Source organism: Drosophila erecta, unplaced genomic scaffold, assembly GCF_003286155.1.
Source record: "Drosophila erecta strain 14021-0224.00,06,07 unplaced genomic scaffold, DereRS2 tig00000021-arrow-pilon, whole genome shotgun sequence".
NCBI lineage: Eukaryota > Metazoa > Arthropoda > Insecta > Diptera > Drosophilidae > Drosophila > Drosophila erecta.
The window spans coordinates 14817865-14836293 of record NW_020825198.1 but is presented as its reverse complement, the minus strand read 5'-3'; the positions used below and the strand labels follow the sequence as shown (position 1 = coordinate 14836293).

The window sequence follows — 18429 nt, the reverse complement described above, 5'->3', positions numbered from 1 at the left end:
TTACAACTTGTTAATTTTCAACATGTATAAATGACTTCTACTTTAACCTATAGTTTCTCGTTTACATTTATAGCTCTCATTTATCGCCAGCGCAATTTTTAATTATTTAAATGAATAAGGCCAACGAAAAAAGCTGCCAGCTTCGTCTCAATATTTATAGCTTTTTAAACAAATAAACGGAATTCGCAGACGACAAAAAGGCCACCCACAATCCAGCGACCCAGGGAAAAAGCCATGAAAATGCACTCAGCCGCAAGGAAACAGTGGGCCAGAAAGAGACAAAAGGAGGTGCAAGCGAGACAAAGGACACCGAGAGTGCCAGGATAAGTTCCCGTTTCAGTCCCAGGCTCCAATCCGAATCCGAAATAGTTGATTTTAATGATGTACATAATAAAATTCCCATTCGTTTTGTGCCAATGCCACTGCGTTCCAGTCTGCATTTCGTGTTTACACTGATTGTGGAACGCTCTTGTGGGCGAGAAAGAGACACATTGATGCGCGCGAGCGAGATGGCCGCATGCGCCTCTCCCACTCGCACGCTCAGAGATGATGCTGCGAGTGGAATCGGAATCGGAATGCGGAGGGTTGAAGCTGAAAGCCGTACCCCAACCAAAACCGAAACTCAATCTCAAACTGAAACTGAAACTGAAACTGAGATTGTGCGACTGAGGGCCAGTCGAGTCCATTTCGAAATCATTCGCTAGTCGTAGGCCTAAACAAGCGGACACGCGCGGGTCTTCATTCACTTCGATATTTCCCGGCCACGGAGTTACCAATATAGCAATATAGCCTGATCTCGTTAAAAATCGTTTATGCCAAGTGTAGTTGCTTAATCTCGAACTAAAAACGATTTGAACAGAAAGCGTTTTCGTGCTGAACCGCTCGCCAAATTTGGTTTCGTGCTGGTGCTTAAAAGGGATTCAAGATCTTGTGATCACGAATATAGAGAATCACACATTTTTATCGTATCGTGATCGGAAAATATTTAAAACCCCATATAAATACTAAAAATCTGCTTCGGAAACTGAAGTGCTGAATAATTAAAAGCAATTTAAAATACGTAGTTGATCGAAATTTTCAAAAAGTTATCAAGGAACTCAATTCTATAATTCTTTTGCAATTAATTTGATACATTTGGTAAAAAATTTCGAAAAGGATATAACAAACAATTTCAAAAATAGTTGAGCCAGAAACTGCACTATTTACAAGCAAACCGAAGAGCACAGATCGTTACGATTCGATCTTCTCCGAGTGACTCCCTATCCGTAGACCGATCCCAAGCTGGGTAGTCCATTCCTGAGCATTACGCCGGCGGGTGGCAGCAGCAATCCCTCGCCCACGCCCCCACCGCCCGACGCCAAGGTGGCGGCCAAGCAGCTGGTCCAGAGCTTCCAGCTGTCCGCCAACTCAGCCTTTAACTTGGCCCTGCCGCCGGCATTCTACCGCGCACCACCGCAGCAGCACCCGGAGTGCCTGGACTACGGCCACGAGGCGCCCGAGATGGATCTGATAAATCCGTATATGCGCCATCATAGCTTTGCGGCCGCCGCCCAGGGAAGTCCCCCGTCGGCGGCGCAACGTCATCACTTGGCGGCGGCCATGAGCAATGGCTTCGCGGATGTACATGCCCATGCGATGGCGGCGGCGGACTACCAACAACAGTTGGCCGATTACCACAGCGCGGCGGCGGCGGCGGCCGTTTATGCCAACAACAACAACAATAATAATAATAACAATAATAGCAGTAACAACAACAACAGCAGTCCACTAATGCTGCTAAAGGCGGCACATGGCGGGGGCCTAAAGGATTCGGACTCGCCCCCGACGACACCGCCACCCGCCTCCTCCAGACTCCATTCCGACTCCTCGCCATCTCCGCGGTACGAGCACAACTCCAGTCCCGGCGTGGACAGTGCCAAGTCGTATGCCTTGAGCCAGAGGAGCAGTGGGGCGGAGGATCCTTGCCAGACCAGCGAATCCGCCAGTCCACCGCCGCAGGGCCAGATCGACTACAGTCCCGAGAATCTCAGCAGCCAGAGGGCGAAGTTCCAGCACCATCATGGAGTGAACCCACTGGCGCTGCACAATGCCAACCATGTAGGAAGCGCCGGAGGTCACAACAATAACAACCACATGGATCACAAGCTCCCGCTGAGTTTTCTCGGTCCCCCGCTGGCCGCCCTCCACTCGATGACCACGGAAATGAAGGGTCAAGGGGTCGGCGGCTCGTCGGCGTCGGCAAATGGCTTGTCCTACAGCCACAGCCCGAACTCGCATTTGATCAGTGATCGCGGATCCGGGGGCAGCTCATCCTCTTCCTCCACCACGACCACGAACACCAACAGCCAGGGTGCACCCAATCCGCACGGCATCGATACCATCCTCTCCAAACCGCCGCCGGTGACATCGGCGGGTCTAAGTGCTTTAACAGGAGGTGAGTGAAGGAATCGCTTTTATATGGGTTGACTAGATTTATAAGCTAGAAGTTGTACCAGGATATTTAGTACTATTTGTTTTCGAGAAAGGATACCATTAAATAAGTTTTCAAAAGAAATTTAAGTTCATTATTTGAGAAATTTATTATGTTTTGAACTTATTATAGACGTTATTATTATATAACGTTGAATTCGTCTATTAATATTTTATTGAAATAAAAACACATTTATTATTTAAGAGTTTGACAAATCACAAAAGATTTCTATCTGAAAATAAATGTTTTCAATGTTCTCAGTAAAATGTTTTAGTTTTTTGGAAAATATATAAATTCCTGTTAGTATTTTCTGATGTTGCAGAACTTTGGTTTAATATTAATAGGTGCCCAATAATTTGTTACAATAAAAGTTAAAATACTTACAAGTGCCACCACAATACTAGGCAAATAACGAATGGATTCCTTCCTTTTTTGGTCCAAAGAAATAGTAGTGGGCAACCTGTTCCACTGCAATCGCCTCCCCCAATTCGGTGCACCAAGGCATTATGCAAGACTGAAAAAAGAAAAAAATCAAACACGGATCAATAGATATTATGTATGCACCGAACTCACACACAGGCAAAGAAAAAAGCGATATATTTTAAATGCTTCAAAAACTCGTTTCGCAAACAAACAGAAAAATAAAAAGGCAATCCCGTCGAACAAAAACGACCGAAAATTGTTGTTTTGTTTACGAATCCGGTTTGGCATGATTCCATATGATTCAATAAAAGCCATGCCCCATTCCCCAGCCCACAACCCCCCCGTCATTACATCCCCCGATCCCTTTACCTAATCAGGGCAATTTTGGATATTGGGCACACCGTTTCCTACGAAACCCAAAATGGCCATAATATCCAATTGCAAAATTACCACAAAACGTAATGAGATACGCGTTTTAACGTTAAAAATTGCAGCAATTAGTTGTCAAATTGTTTGTAATTAAATCAAAATGACACACGAAAAACGTGGTCTATATGGGAAATAAATGGAGGAGGGGATCTGAATCTGTGGCGCTGTCGTTTCACTAAAATGATTTGGTTTTTCAGCCACTCTGCCTCGGATTTTTTTATACTCTTTCACTGAAAAATAGACCAATTGTGTGACATGACAGTGGATTGAAAGTGAGGGGGCGCGGTCGACAGGCTGCTGACAATTTGCCATAACATTTTTAATTATTTTTAACGAGGGCGTTTATGTGATTTGATTCGTTTATTTGGTTTTTTCCTTAAACGATTCGGTCACCAGTAACGTAACGTAACTCGTTCTTTGACAAATTATTTAATGGCCCTTAATTAATTCGAACAAATTCCGCATTGTGTGCTTGAGTTCGCCATGAGTGGGCAGTAATATTGGCTGGCCGAGAACGAATTGAGTGATATTCTCATGAAAGGGAAATAAACTTTTGAGAGGATTAGCTAATGGGCTGGGTATATTATAACGATTATACAATTCATGGCAAAGTATTTTCTGCTCATTGGGAAATCAATGAATTATTAATATGGAAACTACTTTTTAGTTGTTTCAAACTAATTGGATTTATAAACTTTAAGTAACTAGCATCTAACGTAATAATTTAAAAGTACAGGATACCTACATTTCAAGTGCAAATTAATGGTACTTCTCGTTCCATGAATGTCCTAATTTTTATCATATACAATTTCATCCTTAAAATACTGATTCTTGGTCTTCCCATCCATTCAACCCAGCTGGCATTCCCCGCTTCTCGATCGCCGCCGCAGCTGCGGGAATGGCCCAGTATCTTTCGCAGAGCCAAGGAGCGCCATTGAAGACCCACGCCGGACACATAGTGGACCGCACGCACCTGTACTGGCCAGGATTACAGGGACTGGTGGCCAATCCCATCGCGTGGCGCGAACGGCTCTCCAACACGAGTAAGTAGATTGCAGCTTGTTAGCGTGTTGGCACACAATCATTAACTTGCTATTGATGGCGTAATTTGGTATCGATTGTAAGCGGGCGCACCTCGTTGCGATTTCCACTTCCTGTTCAGAAGGTGGGGATCGCATTGGATCGGATCGTATGGGGGGATCTGATCTGGTGATCTGGGGGAACTGGGGAACCGGCGAAACCGTTAACAAAGCGCAGCGAATGCCCAACTAATGATCACGGTGATCAGGCGATGGGCTTCTCAAGTGATTACCAATGCGGCTTACAACGGGGGCAAGTTGCATTGTCCGACTCATTAATAAGTGTTGAGGAACCACTTTAACACGATCAGCGGGCTCGGAGAGCGCTCTTTGGGAATGACTCCACACAAAAGTCGATAATGATGGCGATGGTGATGCCGGGATGGGACATGGGATGCCAATCCACCCTTCTTGGCCATATGAAAAATTAATTTACTGAACGGACGAGCAAGCGAGCAAGCAGACTGCCGATTTCTGATTTCTGATTTCTGATCTGGTTACTTCATTATTACATCTATTTATAGGCATCGCTAAGCTCATTAAGTAATGTGCCACCAGCTCGAAACTCGTTTCGTTTTCCTTTTCCAACATCCAATTGTTTATTTGTTTAAAAGCCCCTCTTCCTCGTCATCATCACCATCGTCGACGGGTTCGCATTGGCAATTGATTTGATTTAGTGCTGTGGGCTACTGCTGCTGCTGTTCGCCTTTTAATTGCGGCCATGACTGGGCACTAAAATCTTGGCCCACAGCTCGGAAATCGTTCACAATTTTCTTGCATTCATGCGATCGTGGAAAGGGGCACAAACTCGTACAGATTCGTGGCACAGACTCAGTGTTTATGTTTGGCTTGTGTTCGATTTGATTTCTGAAGTGTGTCGTTAGGTGTCGAGGAATTTTCACGCTTTTGGTAGCTCTGTGGGCAACATTAAGCAAATATTGATTTAATTGATTTGCTAAACAGAGCAGCGAAAGGTTGGCTGGATGGATTGGACGAGGAGACTGGATAAGGTCAGCAGAAAATTGTTGATTTTGAGAAGTGGTCATATAAAAACTTTTATAAGGATTCATTTATTATTTATATACCAAAGATTTAGCTAAGGGAAATTAATAAAAAATAGTACTATTTTTCAGAAATCGATCCATTTCGTAATATCTATTTGTCGTGCCACAAATTTCTTCAAATCTTAAAGCTACTTCTTTATTATTCATTCGGTCTCCTTAAGCGTACAGAAATCAGTACACGTATATTTGAAAATCCAAGTGAAATCCAACAAGCCATAAAATAGAATTGAATTCGAAAAACATGTTTCAATTGTCAGTTGCTTTGGCTCATTGTTTCCACATCATTTTTGTTTTGGTTAACTTTGGCCACGTTTAACATTCTCATATTTTCCCTATTTACATAAACATACAACCATTTCTTATATCCATTTTTTATTTATCTGTGTATATACGTATTTATGGCTGAAAAGCTGCGACAGCTGGTGGGTCCAGACGGAAAAAACTTTCGTTAGCCGAAAACAAAATGTTTAAGCAGACTGCCTGTATATATATAATGTATATAGGAAGATAAAGGCAGACACAGACGCTGCGAGAATATGTTGCCACATTATTATCTAGCTGAAACATTGGGGGGTGGTTTGTTTAACTTCTTCCCAGCCCAACACACATATTTGTATGTATTCGTGTTTATGTGCTTGTAGGCTGTCATGTTAACAAGGAGAAAGCTTTCTCCGCTGCGTGTGTGTGTGCGTGTGCGCATAGAACGGCAACACAAGCAAACTCATTTGAATTTGTCCTCCTGCCCTCAGAAGTATGCTATGATTTTTTGTTCTATTTTTCAACACATTTTATTTGTTATTAATAATGCAATTTCATTTGATTAGCTTTTGGGTGGCATTATTTACTCTTTGATTAAGCCCGGAATTGTTTATTTCATTTGCTTGCATTCCACCTGTTTATGGTTATCAACGCGTTTATTTGTATTGTTCATTATCAATATTTGCCGTGCAATTCATTAATGGAAATTTATTGCCTTTCAATTTATACCAGTTCATTGCGGAATTTCATTTAATATGATTGAAATGGATTAAGTGGGGCTTACATAATAGCTGATAGTGTGCATGGAAATTATTTGGTTGACTTATCATATCATATGTGGTATCGCTGTGCAGATACAACGGATAAATAATATGCGGCAATCAAACTAGTGGCTTTACTAAAGAACGGATAGTGCACCCAGATAATATTGTAAGCTTCTAGCCACTGTTTCTTACCACTTTTTACCATATCCACCAGTGCTGGCTTTTATGCATTAAAAGCGAAATGAAAATAAAGCGTGTAACCGCATTGTGCTAATTAAATAATTAACTTTGGCATAAAAAGTAAATACAGGACGAAAGGAAGAGAATCGTAAATTCAGAAGAGGACGGCAACTGAAACCGCAGTCTGCGTTTGACACAATTCATTAAGCTTAATGAAGACAGCAGAAAGAGACGACACTAACCGGTCTAGCTGTTGCGTTTAATTAAAATTCAAGTGGCATTTTCTGTGTCATCCCCACGGAATTCTCCCCCCTCCCCCTTCCCCTCCCTTAGCTCCACGTAAAACTTGTGCTTTAAGCATATAATCGGGCATAAAACAGGCCATAAAACACGGTACAAGACACGAGGGAGAGACAGGGACGGCAGCAGTGGCACTTAATGAGGCAACCGACCATGCCACTTACATATACACATGCATACATATATAAAATCGCATACTACCTGGGGTATATAAAAAGGTGCGGATTATCCACCCCAACTGGTGTGGGCGAAGATTTTACTGCTCAACAACCAGATTGGCATTAACATTTTACAAGATTGTTACATCAACGTGAGAAGAGTCGGGAAATGATTTAGCTTGCGAGGACTTGGAATGACGGGATTTGTAATGAAACTTATTTCAAATGGCTAGTAATTCGGCAAGCGAAATGTAAAACGAAAGTAAACAAGTAAAACAAGTAAACAGTAAAACGAAATGTAATACAAGTTATGTACAAGTATTTAAGCATTCAAAAATGTAAAGTCTTGTTTAGCATTTTGAAGATAAAATAAAGATAAATTATTTTAGACAGACGAATGTCAGTGTTGAGTTTAAAAGATGATTCCTTATCCATCAACATTTGGTGTTAACGATTGTCTCGCTAAAGTCATTCCAGCCTCACCATTACAGCCGATAATAAATGGCATTTTAATATTTTCAATAAGGGAAACATTTACACACAACAGCACACGCCCACCTAGAATTTACTTGCCACCCCGCCGAAGAATGACCAAAAATATTAACGCCGTAAAAAATATTGGCAGTAAGGAAAAGCAAAAAATGGTACAGAAGCAGAAAGGAATTCAAGTGTTGGGAGGAAAAAGTGCAAATGCAGCGATGCCAACAGGGTGACTTATGCGATTATAGACAACTGCCAGTGCCTCAAACGATGGACACAGGGGCGTGCGGAGGGGTCAGAGAAATAAAGGAAAAAAAAGAAAAAACAGGCAGCAGGGGCGGACCATTTCCATTTCATTGCATTGCGTTTGAGGGCCGTGACATGAGCAAATAAACGCTTCATATTTGTCGGTTATTTATGAGGGTCCTTGCAGGACGCAGCTGCCAGCCGCCAAGGAACCCAGTCGGTGCGAAAGAGACAGCGAGCGCGGGGGCGAAGCGAGATAGCTATACGCAAAGAGAATAAAAAAATTATCACTGCTACAATTTCTCTTGCAAGGGATTACGCTTGTTACATGGCGAATCCCCATCCAAAGCGAAAGTCCGCGGAGATACCCTCGAAAAACCTATCCCCCTTTATTGACAAGTCTTGTTAAGCTCCAGAATTGTCTGCGAAAAAAAAAACGAAAAACGTATAAATTTAATGCCACACACATTTTTATTTGGCAAGGCGTTTTGTTTTCATAACTCGAACATGGCAGCAAATTGGTTGAGAGTGGCAGCTGAGATTGAATCGAAATGGAAAGTGTTGCCAATGAGCTCGGCTTTAAGTTGTGAGCTAATTTTGTGTCAAAATCCAAGTATATCTTGACACTCTTACAAACTTGTATCTGCCAGCACATTTACTATTTTCCCAATTTGTATCCTTAATTAGCTACATTTAACGCATGCCGTTTAACTGCAATGCTCTCCTGTAACGCAACCCGAATAAAAAATATCCTTATCTACATGAAAGCTGTTAGAAATAACAATTTAAATTAATAATTCTGCGCAAATGGCACCAAAGTATCATAAAGGGACACAGAGCTTCCACCCAATGTAGACCGAAAAAAGGACACAACGGCTGTCTGTGGCTTTACCTTTTACCAAACCCCATTTGCCCGCCAGCGGATGTCCCCTTTTGGGTTCTGCCCTGTGCATATTTAGTTAAATCATTTCACATAATTAGGGATCATTTAATAATGGGGTGACATTAATTGAAAGCACACACACCCAACCCAAACCAACCACCTCCACCCACTGCCCTTTTTGCCATTCCCACAGCTACCGTTTAATTTTATGACCACCCTCCATGTCCACTTGACTGACTTTACGAGCCAACAGGGCACGTACGCCCCTGGCCCCCTGCAAACCCCCCTGCCGACGACCCTGACATCCCCCTTTCCGCTGAGAGGGCGTGGCCGTCGAATGGGCGTTCTGTTTTGGACCACTTGGCTCGCTTTTATTGGCCTCTTGCTGTCGTCGTCGTCGCTTTTGCTAATTGATTTTAATGAAGGCTCCGACGACCCTCGGCGGCAAAAGTTTCCGTCCTCGGGCTCCTTGTACCATAAATTGCTGTGGTCAATTTGGGTTTGTTAATTGGGCAAACGTGTGCATAGGGATTTTTGCAGGCCGCTACTCTGCACATTCATTTTCTTGCCGAATTGTAGTCGCAGTGGAATTATTAAATGGCTGGGGAAATTAGTAATTGCTAAACAAATATATTTAAACAGTATTATACTAGCAAGAAAATATAATTTCTGACTGAGAAACATTTGATTCCTTATTGAGCCTGTTCAAAATCTGTGTATTTGCTGTTTAGTGTTCCAAAATTGAGTTCCAAAAGCATTTAATGTTAGTTGACAACCCCTGAACACCTTTTGCAGTGCCATTGTCCCAAAAGTTTCTTCCCAAATTAGCAGCTGTCGCCTCGTAAACAATTAATAAATGTCATAGAACTTTTCTGCCGCAAAAAGGAAAGCGTTTTACAACCACCCCACGATGCGCTAAACAACTTTGTGCCCGTCTTTACGGTGGCATTATTTAACAATTCATTAAACCATTTTTGGGGGAGATGTAATGTTTCAAATCGGAGAAATGCTTGTAAACAAGGTACTCAAAGTGTTTCAGCTCCTGCAATTCGAAAAGTTTCGAGACAGTATGGAAAGTGGCGGGAAATTTAACGACTAAATAGAGTTTCTGAGCTATGCTTTTGTACATCACTAAAATAATATGAATACAATTTCTTTATATATAACAAGTATATTTATGGATTTTACCCCTTTCAGTGTCCGCCAATCTATCCCAATCGCATCAGCATCACCCATCGAACGACAAGGATGGCAAAAAGAAACACACCCGCCCAACATTCAGTGGTCAGCAGATCTTCGCCCTGGAGAAGACATTCGAGCAAACCAAGTATCTGGCCGGACCAGAGCGTGCCAAGCTCGCTTACGCCTTAGGAATGTCCGAGTCGCAGGTCAAGGTAAGCAAACATGGACGGGAAGCGCCAGTGGCGCCACGAAAAATTCGGGACTCAGGCTCCTGGCAAATGCAAATTAAAAACTCATAAAAATGGCGAATGTGGCGGGCGACCCGGACCCCAACCACATAAAAATAGAAAACTGACTTCGCAAAAGGTGAACACTTCGCTGGTTTTGCCCCTGACTTTTCTGACAAATTTGCATTTTTATTGAAAGACAAATCTCGTGGATTTTTCGGCCTTACCCTCGAAATACAAAATGGCGCCAATGGGTCTCAATGGGCCCCATTCTCATTTCCCGGGGAACGCGTATTAAAGGCTTAGTGCAATGTGTTATCCTCCACCAGTTTAAAGTTTCCTTTTTTCCGGCCATACAGCGCCCAAAAAGAAGGAAATGTTATCAACAAATAAATCCTTTGTGTCGTCAAATTTGTCGTCATCAACTTTGGTTGTAATCCGAAACAGGGAAACGCACGTGTCATGGTCGGTGGTCCGTGTTCCCGTCGCGTGTCGTTCGGGATTTTGAATCTTTCGCCGCGTATCTGCATCTGCGTTGCGGATCCTTGTAACTCTCGAATTAGTTGTAATCCGGGCAAGTTAATTGGTTTGCGGTGGGTTAAAAAACGACAAATATGTTGGGGTTTCGAATGTTTGAGTACTCTTTTGAAGATTTTCGGTAAACAATCTACAGTATAACTGAACTGAAACATAACTTTAAATTTAAATTCAATTTTAAGATTTTTAGTCCCTTACTAACATTGAAATTGCTAACTAAGTAGCCAAATCAGATGTCCTGTAAAGAAGGACCATTTGCTCGACATCATCTTTTCCAAATGCCCCCAAACCAAAAGCGATACCTTTTCTCACCACACAACTGAGTGCAATCAGAAGTGGAAAAAAAATCACGTTTATGATGAGGAAAATGATTAATTGCCAAAGAATGAGGCACAGGGCAGACAGGGACAGAGGATGCGAGGGAACAGAGACAGAGACAGAGTCAGAGACAGAGATAGAGATAGATAGATGAACATTCAGGATTGATGGCTTGAGCTGCAGCTAAATATGCGTCATTTTGTGCTAAGGACTAAACAGGACGAACAGGGAGCGGCGGGCAGAGAATGCGCTGATGACGAGTACAAATGGACAGGGAGATGGATGAAAACTACAGGATTTCGGGTTGATTCTGGCCCCAGCATTTTCCCCATTTTCCCGCCACTTTCCCCGGCTTTTCTCCGCGCTGTCTCAACTCGTCTCTCTCTCACTCTGATAGACATGCCAAATGACTGCATGACTTTTGGGTGAGTGTAAATTAAATTCTGGGCCCGGGATGACACAAAATGCAGAAGGGACAACGACAACGATGGGCAGCCTGCCAGCTTCATACATATTCAATTAGTGTGCGTGCATGTGTGGCAGTGTGTGTTAGCCAGAGCCAGATGAAAAACAGCCATGACGATGATAGTATGCAAATTGACAAACAAAAAGGCAGAAACTGGACAACAGCCGCCCCCGAAAGCCAAGCCAAATTATGACAGACAGACAAAATGCAAAGTGGCAAGTGCACTGAAAGAAAAGCTAGTGTTCAGCTAATTAAATTCATTTACAAACAGCTTGCAAGGATGCGCTATTTGGCAAATAGTTAGGCTATTAAAAATCAAATATCCATGCTGAACTACCAATCAAAGTTATTAAATGCAGTTATTTGATTTTACTTTTAAAATTATAGTAATTATTATTATTATTCTATATGTGCTGAAATCTAGCTTAATATTAACGTTAAGGATTTGTTAACATAAGAACTTTAGTCCGATTGAGAGTGATTCTTATTTGCTTAATTTGAGTTTTAGTGTGGAATTTTATGCTAGTTTCTTACAGTGCACGTGTATGGCAGTGGGAGGTTGGTCAAATGATCTTGACAAGAATAATTGCGCTGTTATCATAATTAAAACCGTTTTTGGACGCAGACGGCGAACGAGAGAAGGCGACTCCTTTCGTCCTTCGTTTTAGCAATCATTTAATGCAAATGGTCGCCATTTTGTACGCTCTTATGAGCGGGAGACTTCCGCTGCCACGCCCCCTACGACTGCGCCCCTCTGGTGAATTATAGCGTCTGTGGCCATTATTAATGACAGTCCATGTGTTTGAGGGCATAGTTAGGAGGTCCATTCGGAGCAATAAAATTATTGCATGTTTTGTTGTTATAGCTTTTTCGTGATTTTTGCCCGCTCTTCTCCCCTGTTTTGCATAAATGAAATGGCATTTCGGTCCTGATTGTTCAGTCAATGTATGTAAACACTTTGGTCGGGATTGTTTTGCAAATAGTAGGTGGATAGAAATAATGGCAGAGGGCTGTATAAACAGGCAAAGGAGGAGCTGCCATTTGATGTAATGGGCTTAAAGCCAAAGATAATTTGGGAATTAATTAAATGTGGGTATGAGCAATTAAGGAAAATGTTTGTGTTGCCTAAAATGGTTGAACACATGTCACGCAGCAGAGACATTATAAAATGCAGGGGATACTTAACGTTAATTGTTTGGAAAATAGCCCACGTTTCAAAGACCGTACTTACCTCTATAAATATTTAATAGTACTTCATTTAAAGTTTAAATCTTCAGGACACATTAAAATTTATGACAAGCTTTTAACTATTAACAAGAAATAAGTTTCTAGGAAAAGACAAGTATTCATAAAAGCATAGGTTTGGAATGTGACTGAGTGCCATTGGCCGCAGATGCAAACCATATTTATTATGGTCTAAAATGGCTATTTATGAGCTGTTTCTTTTGATGAGACAAAGATCGGGCCGCATAATTAGCACCGGAATAATGAAAGCTCATGGACCAAATCCGATTCGAGGCGACTGTCAGAAGTGACAGTTTGGCAATCACAATGGGCCACTGACGAAAACTGACAGTCCAACAGGCTGACAATGGGCCGGTTCATAAAAACTTATGACAGAAATGGGGAATAATGTCTAATTGATTTTGTTTTTTCTGGCGATGAGGAAGAATTCTATTGTGACTGGCTAATGGATTTGATTGTGTGTTAATGAATGGATACGACCAGGAATTTACATGAGCGCTGAAGACGATTTCTAGGTTTACCGAACAATTAGTCGTACAACCCAAAATAAAAAAAGAAACAACCAAAAACGGAATGCACTTTTACGACTCAAACCCCGAGCTGGCTTCAAGTTTATGGCTACAAAATACAAAATCAAATAAATCACAAACTCACATAAATACGGAAAGCGATCCCCATATAAAGAGCGAGGGCGAGCCGGCTGTATGGATTCGGAAATTTACGAGCCAGAACTACAAAACACACGAACTCGCACTGGCTAAAATAAATAAATAAAAATTCCTTCGACCAATAGGAGAGAAAAAAAACAAATTTTAAAGTCGAACGAGGTAGGAGCCAACTTGTCAGATGTCGATGTTACCAAAAAGACCAACTGTATTGGCCATCGGTGTGCGCAGCCATGTTGTAAATTTTCATGACTTTTAAGTATCCCCCGCACAGGACGCGTAAACAAATAAATTTCCAATTTGCCCAAGAGTCATATATTTCGCTTTGAGGGCACACCACACCCCGAAGGTTTGGTTTTGACATCCCGTCCGTTCCTACGAAATTTACATAACACTTTTTATCCTTATCTGAGGGCTCACCTGACGGATGGCCCAGGATCGGGGACTCCCGCTGCGGTGCCAAAATGGAATATGTTTTATAACGTTTTCCTTTTGTTTGAGCGCTGTTTGGGTTTTCGTTACCTTTTTTTTGTTTTTTGCTCGGAGGTGCTGCTCCTGCCGCAATAAATAAATCCCAATTCGATATCGAACCGTAACGTACCAAGTCCAATTGATTGCCACAATATTTGATTGACTTTGACATGTTGGCTGTCATAAATTGAGCTCGGCTCCCTTGACCATCCTCATGCATCAGCTATCCTTACCTGCAAAGGCGGCTTCTAAGTTCTTGGCTAATACGATGGATACGATGGCCATAAAAGTGCTGCAAGCAGTTGTGAATTTCAGCTTGGGATTTCAATGTGGGTGTCCCAAAACAAGAACCTTCCTTTAAAATTCAATAGGTTTCAGGGAAAAGAACAAACTTAAAGATCGGCAATTTTGGAAATGGCTATACAAAATATACTTATTTTTCTCCTTAGTTTTTAGTTTCCGAAAATTATGTGTATTTTCGTCAAAAATCACTCAAAACGAAGGACCAACGATTGAAAATCTGGTTGAAATCCCAACCTGAACATTTCTTTAATAGGCAGCAATCTGTTGTCATTGCAACATCAACTATGCTTTACTGGGTGCTAGATGACGCATATACCGACGTTATGATGATGATGATGAAATGGGAAAAGGAAAATGGGGGAAAAGGGAAAATGCCAGGAAGCCAGCCACTTGCCCCAAGCTCAATTTTCCTCCTTGCCCATGGCTCAGTGGCAAATCCCGTAGCAACATGGACACAGATGTTACCAAAAAATAATGACCATGAAAAGCAGCCTTAATGATGCCAACTAACGTTGTTGTTGCCGCTGCTGGCTGTCTGTTGTTTTTCCAAGGACCAAGACACTGGGAAATTCTGTCTGTGCACCGTCCCTGCGGCTTGTAACACACGGAAAATATTAATCGTATTTTTATTTCGCATAATGTTGCAAATAATAATTACACAAATGTGCAAATGAAGTTGTAAATTATCCTGTATCTGCTTTAATTGCACCTTCGGGCTCTTTGGCGCCGCGTTGATTTTGCCAAGGGTGTGGGCCAAACACTTGGCCAAAACGGTTATGACAGTCTGGAAAAGGTAATTAGGTTGATCTCTTGATAGGGTTTGAAAAAGCTTTGCGTTAAAAATATAAATAAATGTTTGACATTCAATTATTTTGAGAACTGTATTAGTACTTCCTCAAAATATTTTCCAAATTCTGTGGACTCTTACATTAAGTGCCCATTTATACGCTTTGTTAATGATTCTAACTGCAAACAGCTACCAAAAATCTGCTCCATCATCAGGCAAATGTAGAAATTATGCCGATTTTGAGTTTAAAGCCCCGGCCTTCTGAGGCGCAGGGAGCGGAAAGCTGGAAAACGTGCCTGGGAATCGGGTGGGTGAATGTGAATCCCCTTTTAAAACAGCCATGGGCGTTGTGGCTGGGTGGGTCGAGTAGGATTCTGGCCAACATATGTTGCCACAGAGCGAGGCAAACGAGGCCGGCAAAATGAAGCGCAGCCAAAGACGTTAGTCATGGTTTGTGCATAGTTTTTGCCGCTGAAAACAGTTGCTGCTGCTGCTGCTGCTGCGGTTGATGTTGCTTCTGTGCTGCTGCTGTTGCTGCTGCCGGGCAACATTTCGCCATTTGGCTGTCCAGGGCTTAATATTGTCTTAATTGAGGGTTAACCGGCGTTGATGATGCGACTTATGGGCTGTTGCTGGCTCGTTTGCCCCATCCGCAGGGCGACTTAATGACTTTGACAATGTGACTCGCCTAATTACACATGGACAGAATTTTCGGTTTTAAGCTAAGCGCAGATAGAAAAACGGCTAAGTATGAAGTTAATGTTCTCTGATTAAATAGGCTTCTTCCCGTTGAAGTATTAGAGCAAATAAACGTTATAAACGTGGCATGCAGTTAGTGGGAACCTGTCTTTTAATCACCTGGCTTAAAATGCTTTCGAAGCTCGTTTGATTGGGGTCAGCACTAAGAATATATCAATAACATTTTACTTGCCCCATACTAAAGCGTGATTATCTTTCGGTTCTGTTGCAGGTCTGGTTCCAGAACCGCCGCACCAAGTGGCGCAAACGGCATGCGGCGGAAATGGCCACGGCCAAAAGGAAACAGGACGATATGGGCGGCGATAACGATGGCGATTGCAGCGAGACCATGGATAGCGATAACGAGAGTCTCGATATGGGGGAGTCCCCGGCTCAGAACAAGAGATGTCGCAGCAACAGTTCTGGGTCGTCGCAGCAGCAGCAGCAGCAGCAGGATAACTATCGTCATTAAAACGAATTTACAAACTATGCAAGGACATGGACTCGCAATGAAACGGAATGGAATGCACTTAGAATAAATTTCAGTGCGCCAGCGCCAGCTAATTAGCTAGAAAGCCCAGCAAAAGCAGCCACAAAAGCAGCAGCAGCTAGAAACAATTTCAGCTAAATGATTTGGGTTCGGGTTTTAAGGTTTTGCCACTTTACCGTCTTCTGAAGACTTCATTTCTCCCCTCCAACTCTCTTGCTTATTTCCCCACTTTGTTCAATAGGTGTGTAAATATTTATGTTAATTTACTAATGAATACATTTAACATGAAGCTTAATTAACGCCACTATTTAATAAGAAAATCGAAAGGAGTTAAGGCACTGGCACAAAAATTAAACTGAATTTATTACATATTGTATGTTTAGTTTCTAATCCCTAACTTTAATGTAATTTCGTGCATTAGAACCGACTTTAGTTCGTACAATTGAAAAGCATATATATAATATTAACTATTAACTATGCTAACTGAGATTGCGCAACAATATTCACAATATTGACGATGCAGGCGCAAAACTTGATGATTAACTATTGCGGTAAATTATATGTAAAATGTATTTAAATTAAATTGTAATTTTAATTATTTCAAATTGATAAAAAATAAAATGCAAGGAAAATATTCAAATTTGGTTTCACATGAATGGTTTTAATGGGTGTAATGTTTTTTCGGATGCATATAAGCATATCAAAATGATAGTTTATTTATTATTATAATGCAGAGATAGAAGTCGTTAGTATTATTTGTGTATATCAGGGAATTCTAAGAATATATTCTACAGTTCCTACAGTATAGTGGCAAGTGAACAGGTGATTAGGGTCCATACAACAACTGCGATTTAAGGTCCGAGAAAGCCGAAGAACTCTGTAGGATTGTACGAAAAAATCCGATCAGCAACTCCTACAAGGGAATTAAGAATTGAATCTTCTGGCTTAAGACTCATAACAATTACAGACCGGAAATCTGCTTTAGAGACTCCTCGCATGCAGTCAAGCCGGTAAGAGAAGTCAGTCAAACGACAATCCGTCAAGCGGACAAAGTCAAAAGGATTAACTCGAAAGTATTTCTGGCCAACAAGGTGCAGACAAATGAATTGTCGAGGCGAAACGAGAGGGCCAAAACGTCACCCAAGAATAAGGGAATGTGTGAAAAGAATCCAACTAAAACCGAAAGATTGATTAACTGTCAATCAAGTGAGCATATGAGTGGAAAACATTGGACAGGCCATGAATGGAATCGAAGCAGGTTGGAGTCGAAGCGAGAGGAAGTCGGGGGTGTTGGCCAATAACAATAAATATCATTAAATTATGTATGCCCTCCAAGGTGTTATGAATGAATGGCGCAGAAGTCTGAATGCAACAAGTGAGAAACGAAAACTGCAGATGGAAGCGTGAGTAACGAGGGAATAATGTATCTGAATAATTTATACATTAAAAAAGATACAGATATATTTTCGGACTGCATTATCCAGTGGAATATGATTCAAAGAGTGTGGTCCGTATATCCGAATTTCATTTCAAAAGCCAGAAAGATGAATTATCTTGAAGATGATATTATCTCACACCGAATTGAGAAAATACTGGCGTGCATACTCGAATATCTGAACTTCCATTGAGTAAATAACTCGAGTACAATGGACGCTATCTCCCCAGACAGCTATTAAACGGAAAAGGGGCTGCACTCCTCCACCAACCAGTCGCCGGAATGGAAAACCAACCCAACTATTCATTATACGCAGACCCACTGAATCGAGACTGGCTAATGACTCCGGGCACTGACTGTTGCAACTACCGAACTGCCATTGTTGACTCGCTTCTAATGGGGCAGCCACATTAATCATGCTTTAGCAGCGAGTGCAATGGCAAACAATCGGTATCGGTAACTCTTTTTGGGGAGGCGGGCCCGTTTAAAACGCCATTAGCATACCGGCGATAATTACCAAGACGAGCTATTAGCGGCAGCTCAGAAAACAGCCGCCGTATTACGTGATATTCATGGATGAGTCTTGGGATCGCAGATCACATACCAGAAGAATGGTTGGCATATACGAGTACACTCGGCGAATTTGGCCAACTCATTGAAAACCATTGAACCTGGCACGTTTTCCATCGCATAAAGGGCAATCGGATGAACTTCCGCACAGTTCCGGATAGGTTTTCCCCGGTATTTTCCCCTTTGTCTTAGTACGCGCCCAAAGTCAACTTCCAGCAATTGACGAACGAGTGTGAATTGCCTTTGAGTTTGCCATTTCGA

At 41.9% G+C, this 18429-nt stretch overlaps 1 protein-coding gene across 1 annotated transcript; it reads left to right on the top strand.

Moving 5' to 3' along the window:
* The first annotated feature begins 1294 nt into the window (after positions 1–1294).
* Positions 1295–16598, top strand: LOC6545922 (motor neuron and pancreas homeobox protein 1). Its single transcript, XM_001972699.3, has 4 exons — positions 1295–2434; positions 4180–4365; positions 9932–10128; positions 15906–16598. The coding sequence occupies exons 1-4, from the start codon at positions 1501–1503 to the stop codon at positions 16143–16145; spliced, it is 1557 nt and encodes a 518-aa protein (XP_001972735.2). The 5' UTR covers positions 1295–1500; the 3' UTR covers positions 16146–16598.
* Positions 16599–18429: the final 1831 nt, after the last annotated feature.

Excerpts from the sequence above, each read along its gene's own strand:
- LOC6545922 (XM_001972699.3), top strand. The coding sequence starts at position 1,501 with ATGGATCTGATAAATCCGTATATGCGCCATCATAGCTTTGCGGCCGCC. Across the intron at positions 4,366-9,931 it reads CGAACGGCTCTCCAACACGA|TGTCCGCCAATCTATCCCAA; the intron begins GTAAGTAGATTG and ends TACCCCTTTCAG. Across the intron at positions 10,129-15,905 it reads TGTCCGAGTCGCAGGTCAAG|GTCTGGTTCCAGAACCGCCG; the intron begins GTAAGCAAACAT and ends GTTCTGTTGCAG.